This window comes from Canis aureus, chromosome 5, assembly GCF_053574225.1.
Source record: "Canis aureus isolate CA01 chromosome 5, VMU_Caureus_v.1.0, whole genome shotgun sequence".
In the NCBI taxonomy this organism is placed as follows: Eukaryota; Metazoa; Chordata; class Mammalia; order Carnivora; family Canidae; genus Canis; species Canis aureus.
The window spans coordinates 82,016,984-82,024,690 of record NC_135615.1 but is presented as its reverse complement, the minus strand read 5'-3'; the positions used below and the strand labels follow the sequence as shown (position 1 = coordinate 82,024,690).

At 53.3% G+C, this 7,707-nt stretch overlaps 1 protein-coding gene across 3 annotated transcripts in view; it reads right to left on the bottom strand.

Annotated features, from left to right (window-relative positions):
- Nucleotides 1-670: 670 nt before the first annotated feature.
- SDHB (succinate dehydrogenase complex iron sulfur subunit B) overlaps nt 671-7,707 on the bottom strand; it is a 32,403-nt gene continuing 25,366 nt past the window's right edge. For 2 of the 3 annotated variants that reach the window (XM_077899436.1, XM_077899437.1), the window contains exons 6-8: nt 4,991-5,092; nt 3,514-3,636; nt 671-868 (exon numbers count right to left, since the gene is read on the bottom strand). In XM_077899436.1, the coding sequence (XP_077755562.1) occupies nt 791-868; nt 3,514-3,636; nt 4,991-5,092 (303 nt within the window). In that variant the 3' untranslated portion in view covers nt 671-790. The remainder of the gene's footprint in view (nt 869-3,513; nt 3,637-4,990; nt 5,093-7,707) is intronic. The other variant, XM_077899438.1, reaches the window with a different exon arrangement.

Here is a 7,707-nt window from a genome sequence, read left to right as displayed (position 1 = left end):
GGCAGAGGCTCCACCGCTGAGCCTCCCAGGGGCCCCTCACACCGTGTTTCTGAAGGGAAAGCTTTCTGTATGCCCATGTGTCATGACATCAAGGTCTGGAAGGAACAGAACAGTTAATGGGGGGTGGGAGGAGGGCGTGTGCGACATGGGGTCTGCAGGGCCTCCCACATCTGATCTGATGCACTTTTGCAGTCTGGCTTTTCGGTGAGCGCTGCTGCCTTGGTGGTAAAGCCCAGGCTGCAGCGCCAGGAGTCTGCGCTTGCCTCCCTTGCTGGGAGGGGCCCCTCGAGGTCCGCTGTGGAACTCGAGGTCACAGGGGACCCGGTCCTTGCTGTGCTGGAGGCGCCTAACCTCGCCTCAAGGAGATACAGTGACTTAGCAAGACGCGGCTTCACGTCATGCTAATCCTGAATGCTGGAGGAACCGGGAGGCTGCCTGATGACAAGAGCTAACACTCAGTGAGCTTGCAGGGGAAGGGCCCGGTGCTCCCCCGGCCACGAGTGAGGGGGGCACAGTCACACCCCCCCGACAGAGAGGCTAGGGGGAGAAGGAACCCACCCAAGGGCTCGGTTCGGGAGCCCTGGTGGACTCTTCCTTCTGGCACCTGCACATTTCTCTTCAGCAAGTAAAAGGGACGGGCTTGCTTTTTTGTTAATAAAGTAGAATAGCATTTATTTATTTCTTAAAATGTTTATTATACATGCGGTGCTCATGGAAAATCAAGGCCTCTGAAGGGACTCAAGTTGGATGTAAAGTGTGTCCAGCCGAGCCGGCTACTTCACGCTCAGCGTCACACGGACGCTTTCTTCCCCTTATAGGTGGCCATCATTTTCTTGATTTCAGCAATAGCTTTGCCTGGATTCAGCCCCTTGGGTAAAGAAGAGAATAGAAACCACTGGTAAGTGAACTGAACGAAGAACCCAGGGCCTTGGGCGAACCCCGCAGCGGGAATAGGGTCAAAGTGAGGTGGAGGCAAACGACGTCCTCGGAAAGTCAGGTGCCCGGGCTCAGGGCTCCCCGCGTCCACCTGCAGTGCCCCCCACCCGCCTCTGCCCCAGGTCCATGTGTGCAAAATGCACACACCCCCAGGAGCGGGCAGCTCTTCCTCGGGCCACGGCTGGGGGCTCAACCAGCCAGTGGCCTGCAGACCCTTGCACGTTCCCATGGGCACCCAGGAGCCCTCTCGGGTCCTGGGAGCGACCTTCCCCAGGGGGCCCTCAAGTGTCATTAGCAGTCTGTAGGGTCTGCAGGAAGCGCCCTAATTGAACCCTGGGAGTGCCAACCTCTTACGAGCAGGGAGACAAGTGAAAACCTGGCAAAGTGAGACAAGGACTCGTCCGAGGTTGGAAGAGAGTCCCCGTGTTAGCAGGACGACTCCGACCCTGGCACTGAAGTGTGTGGGAAAGAGGCCGGAGGATAGGTGGTGAAGACCGTGCGCAGGAAAGGGAGGACTGGGTGAGGGTAAGCGGCCCTACCCTTCAAGGGTCCTGAGTTTGTGTGCAAACCTCCTGTCAGCAGGCGTGCAGAGACTAAGTAAACAGGGGTTGGCATTTTCTGCAACTGTTTCACTGGTGCCAAGCGCCTGGCTCTGCTCGAGATCAGGCCGGCTCAGCCATCTGGCCCTGCACCCCCCGCCCACACCCGACTCCCCAGGGCCTGTGCTCTGTGGTCGGCCCTGCCTCCCATCCTGGGCCATGCGCTATGCTGTGTGCCCTGCAGTCCCCACAGGAGGGCCACCACAGCCTCCTGCCCGCCACCGTGTGCTCCAGGGAACTAGCCTGCCTTTTCAGGCCAAGGTGTTGTCCTGGGAAGTCTCAAAACAGGAGACCCACGGCCACTGTGGAACACCGTGACCTTGATGCTCAGGTCATGTGGGTTTCCTCTACGCCATCCACTTTCCCTCACTCCAGGTGCCGTCTAGACTTGCGGCTGCCTCGTCCCATCCAGCTGAGAAAGTTTTGTCCATTCAACCCTACTGCCAAAAAAGGCACTCCCATAGTGGAAAAAAACAGGTGTGGGAAGAAAGAAAAAAAGAAAAAAAAATTTTCAGAGAGAGAGAAAGGGAGAGAGGACCCTCTTCAAAGACTGATCTGGGGAAGCCTGGGTGGTTTGGTGGTTTAGCAACTGCCTTCGGCCCAGAGCGTGATCCTGGGCTCCTGGGATCGAGTCCCACGTTGGGCTCCCTGCACGGAGCCTGCTTCTCCCTCTGCCTGTGTCTCTGCCCCTCTCTCTCTCTGTGTCTCTCATGAATAAATAAATAAAATCTTAAAAAAAAAAAGACTAATCTGGAATAGTCTCCAAAATAAATTAAGGGGAAAAGGCAGTGGGAGACAGAACAGGATGCGTGTGCATCAATGTGCAGCGTGAAGCCTCTGGAAGAGCACCCAAGAGGCCAGGGATACCAGCTGCATGGGAGGCGGCAGGAGACGGGGTCGGTGTCGGGCCGCTGCGGCACCCTCTCTCTGACGCTGCACCCGCACCTCTGCCTGTGCCCCGTTTACCGCAGGACTTAGCGGGTCTGTGCCCACCGGCACAGCTCACTGGGGGCAGCGGGGTCCCTGTCCCATCCAGACAGCGACCTCGGCAAGTCACTGCCCCCAGCCCCTTCCTGCCCAGGGCTCAGCTCCAGCTCCCCTTCCCGCCCCACAGCGGGGCCTCACCACTCCCACAGGTCCCTGAGCACCCCCGAAGCCCATGCGGAGTTTCCAAGAAACACAGGGGCCCGGCTGCCCCTGGAGCCGCCGGCCCACAGCCCCACAGGCTCGGCCACTTGGGCTTATTCACTCCCCGTGCTGTGGTGAGCACATCGGTGCCTAACCTGCCCACAAGTTAGAGGCCTGGGGGCCCCCGCCAGGCCCCACTGCTGACACCAGGAGAAGCGCCATGGTAGAGACGGGGCCCCTGGGAACACGGGCATCCAGGCCGAAGAGCAGGGGGTTAGCAGTCTGGGTTTCCTGTGTAAGGTCAGCCGCGTGCCCCCCACCCCCCTTCTTCAGACTGCCAGCTGGTCACCCTCGTTGTCCACCTCCTGCCTGCTTGCTCGCCACACCTTGCAGCGAAGCCCTCTGCCCAGTCCCTGCTCAGGTGGCAGCCAGTCCCAGCAGTTCGTCCACCTGGGATGCAGGCTGCCACGGACGTGCTGAGAGAAGACAGGCAGCTGGCTGCAGGCAGGTCAGGGTGAGCCCGGGAAGCGGGAGAGGGCGTGGAAGCGGGGTGAGCAGGAGCCCGGAGACGAGGGAAAACACGGAGAGGGACCTGGGGCTGTGCCACCTTTCCTCCTGTAGTTCCTACCGAGTCACGGTGAGCTCGGGTTCCTGCTCGGGGACTCCCTTGGGCCCGCGTGCGCCCTACAAGTAAACCTTCCTCCGGGGCCTGAGCATGTCTGTTCCTTGCATTAGGTGCCAGCCGGAGCCCAGGCTCGCGTCAAGGGGACAGGTACTCTGGTGCCTCTCCACCTCTGACACGTGAGCTCGGGGGAGGGAGGCAGGGCTGGGGGCCACCAGCGCCGCGTACCTTGGGGCAGGTCCTTGTGCAGTTCATGATGGTGTGGCAGCGGTACAGAGAGAACGGGTCCTGCAGCTTGGCCAGGCGCTCCTCAGTGAAGTCGTCTCTGGAGTCGATCATCCAGCGGTAGGCCTGCAGAACCGGGGCGGGGGGTGCTGATGAGCTGCACTGGCAACCCAACGGTCAGCTCAAAGCCCCAGGGGAGCAGAAGGGAGCCCCTCAGCTTAGGGGCCTTGTCTCTGCTCTTTAGTTCTTGCCATCTTCCAAGGAAAGGTCCCTCCTTTGTAATTCCTCTCCATCAACGCCCCCCACCCCAAAGCGAACCACACCTGGTACCCTGGTGCTTAATGACGGGTGACTAGGCATCGCTTCATTATTTCAAGGTGCTCACTGGCTTCCTGCCCAGATTGAGTAGGGAAGGCAGGGCCCGTAAGACATGACTCTGTCTTCACAGATGACTTAAGAGATCTGTCCAGAGATAATATTTGTTCCACTGATGGACTCATAATTGGTCAGTCCACCCCAAAGGCAGCTAACTGCCTGCCCGTGGGCAGCTCCATTCACCAACTCAGCGTGGGTACAGGTGCCAACTGTGAAGGGGTGTCATTACCAATCCTTTATGTAGATGAGAATCAATATTGCTAAATGGTCACACAGCACATAACTTCCCTTTTTTGGGAAAATGAGAAATGAGAACTTGTTTTTTTGGAGTTGAGAATCTTGTGAAAAGCACTGACCACAAACTTAAAAAGCACAGCTTTCTGGGAACAAAGGCAGTTTCTTTGTAGGGAACTACACATGTGGTGATGTGCCTGAGAGGCAGTGCTGCCTTCTCACCAACTAACCCCTAAAGTCGGGACTCCAGGCTTTCATTAGCCTGGAAACAAGTACCAGCCTGAGCTGGGAAGCTTCCCCTCAATGAAATTTCTATTCCCTGCTTGCACTTCAAAAATCCCCATGTGAGGGAGATGGGGGGCCACCTGACAGCTGTGGTCTGGGGAAAGTGGCAAGAGCCAGCAGCATAGGGGATAGGTTTAAACACCTGCAAGGCCAGTTTTGCCAAAATGCGTGCCACCACCCCTCGGGGTGACCCTCACCACACAGAAGTGAGGTACTTTGCAGATGAAGATTTGCTAAAAGCCAAGCGAGGACAATGTAGCCACCTGCCCTGTGACAGGCGCCTGCTGGGACCCTGGCTCCAACAATACGCTGTCCTCTTAGACTTCTGGATGTCTCAGTTTTGTTTTAAAGATTTATTTATTTACTTGAGAAGGAGAGAAAGAGAGAGAGAGGGAAAACAAGGAGTGGAGGGAGAGGAGAGAAGCAGACTCCACGTTGAGCAGGGAGCCTGACATAGGCCTCGATCTCACAACTCGGAGATCATGACTTGAGCCAAAACTAAATCGGATGCTCAACGGACTAAGCCAAGCAGGCGTCCCTGGATGCCTGTTTTAAGTTCTCTTAGAGCAGCAAAGGAGCACCTTACCTGCATGAGAACCGCAGGCCCCAGGTATTTGTCTCCATTCCACCAGTAGCTAGGGCAGCTGGTGCTGCAGCAAGCACAGAGGATACACTCGTACAGCCCGTCCTGTGTGGAGGGGAAGGGCAGTCAGGAGCACATGATGGAAGAGACTGGCATGTGTTCCGCTGGCTGAACGCGAGGTCCAGGATCTGTGCGTGAACAGAGCGCCTACTTGCGTGTGAGTTTTCTTGGCAAAATCTTAGGGGTGGCTTGCAAAGATTTATCAGACTCATAAAAAAGATCTTGGTGTTGAAATGTACGTGTTTGTCGGGTTAGAACCCAGAGTTCTTAAGTCCAAGCACAAAGTACTTATCTTCTAATAAACAATAACCTCTCAGTTATCTAAAAACAAAACCAAAAACCCATTAAAAACCCAACCAACCCACCCAAACACTTCACCGCTTAGAATGTACTCTAGGAAAAAAAAAAAAAAAAAAAAAAAAAAAAAAAGAATGTACTCTAGGAAAATGAGGAAGGACTTGTGTGCTGGGGCATCCAGGAGTCTACAAAAGCCACTGCCCTCCCATGTGGAATTTAAGAAAACGACAGATGAACAAATGGTGGGGAGAGGAAAGTAAACCGTAAGAGATTCTTTTTTTTTTTTTTTTTTTAGAGATTCTTAACGATAGAGAACGAACTGAGGGTTGATGGAGGGAGGTGGGTGGAAGATGGGCTAGATGGGTGATGGGTTATCAAGGAGAGTACTTGTGATGAGCACTGGGTGTTGTATGTAAGTGATGCATCATGAACTCTACTCCAGAAGCCAATATTGCACCATATATCAACTACCTAGAATTTAGATAAAAATTTGGGGGGAAAAAAAAAAAAAGCCTCTGCCCTGGTGCTGAGGAAAGACCAGGCCGGCAATGGGGATACCATCCTCAATGAGCCCCGTGCGCTCAACTCACTTCTCATCATTTGATCACAACAATCCTGTGGCATGAGGACTACTAGAGTCTAGAGAGGTTAGGTCACTGGTCCAGGGTCGCACAGGCAAGCAGCAGGGCTGGGACAGGACCCCAGGCAGTCGACTCTAGAATGCCTGCTCTTTATCTTTTTATTTTTTTAAATTTTTTTTAAAATTTATGATAGTCACACAGAGATAGAGAGAGAGGCAGAGACATAGGCAGAGGGAGAAGCAGGCTCCATGCACCGGGAGCCTGACGTGGGATTCGATCCCGGGTCTCCAGGATCGTGCCCTGGGCCAAAGGCAGGCGCTAAACCACTGCGCCACCCAGGGATCCCTGGAATGCCTGCTCTTTAAACCTGGCATGCTGACTCAATCTGTCCACCCAGTTCTAACAAACTGGACCTCCTGATTTCGCAAAAAACAGAAATTGATTAAAAGCAGCAAGACAGAAGGGCACACTGACATCTGAAGTGACAGCTTATTGTAACAGATGACACACAGTTGATGGTCATGATTGTAACTGTGAGTCTTCAACAAAATCTATGTTCTGTTCAGAGAGCAGGCAGGAACGCAAACTGCCCCACTGATCTAGAAAGCATAGGGGACAGGCTCAAGAGCCTTCGTGATGGTCACATTCTTCAGCTCACTTACAGAAAAACCTGTAATAAGAAAAGAAACTCCAAATTTTGGCTAGAACTTGAAAGATCAAGATGTTTATCTAGCCTTCTTTGTAACAGGGAGCGACACTGTCCAACAGTAGTGGAATGGTTAAATAATATACAGTGCATTCAACTGAAGTAGCAGAGAACAAAGTCTAAGCGAATGCTTACGAAGAATTCTCAAGAACACAGGAAAATGCTTACAATAACCTAAGTGAAGAAGGCAGGACACAAAAGCATATTTGCATTCTGATCCCAGCTACATAAAAATGTAGCAGATAAAAGAAAAGCAAAAGTAGCTGACAACAGACATTATCCTTGGGTGCTGCAATAGCACAGATTACTTAAAAAGAGTTATCTGGATTTTCCAATTACCCACAGTGAGCATTAAGGCTTTTAAAATTGTGAGAAAACGTTATGTTCAGCATATTAACTTAAGGAAGTGAAAAATGCTTAACAAATTTTTGGTATTTGAGTAATCCTTGAACTTCCAGAATACACACTCAGGGTAATCAGTCATGCTCTAGGAGTAGGGCATCCAGGAGGCTTGCCTACGGAGGAATGCGGGAGGGCCAGTTGGCCCGGAGAGACCAGTTCCAACCCAGCCCGGTGGCCCTGGGCAGTCAGACACCCTGCGAGTGAGGAATGCAGGGCGAGCCTTGTGCCAGAACAACAAACTCCTCCTGACACGGGAGAAAGCTGTCTGCACTGCCTTTACACCACTCTACGATGAGCACTGGGCACTCACGTGAAGACTCTCCTCTTACATCTCTGCCTCTGTGTGTCTCTCATGAATAAATAAAATCTTAAAAAAAAAAAAAAAAAAAAGTTTTACAGGGAAGAGGAGGGGGCCTAAATATTCCCCAAGACTTCTAAAAGGTAAAGTGTGTTTACTCATCCACATGCCTAACATGTACTGATAAATAACCCGTGCTGTGGCCTCGGGGTCCAGAAAGGACTAAGATCCCGTCGCTGCCGCTGCCCCTGAGGGGCGCCCGGCCTGCTAGCATGGTGGTGAGTCAGTGATGCTCCTTGGACAAGTGCTGTACTGGAGGAACGCGTGATGCGCTGACCGTGACATGGCACATGTCCTTGGTCCTGTGCAGATTGTT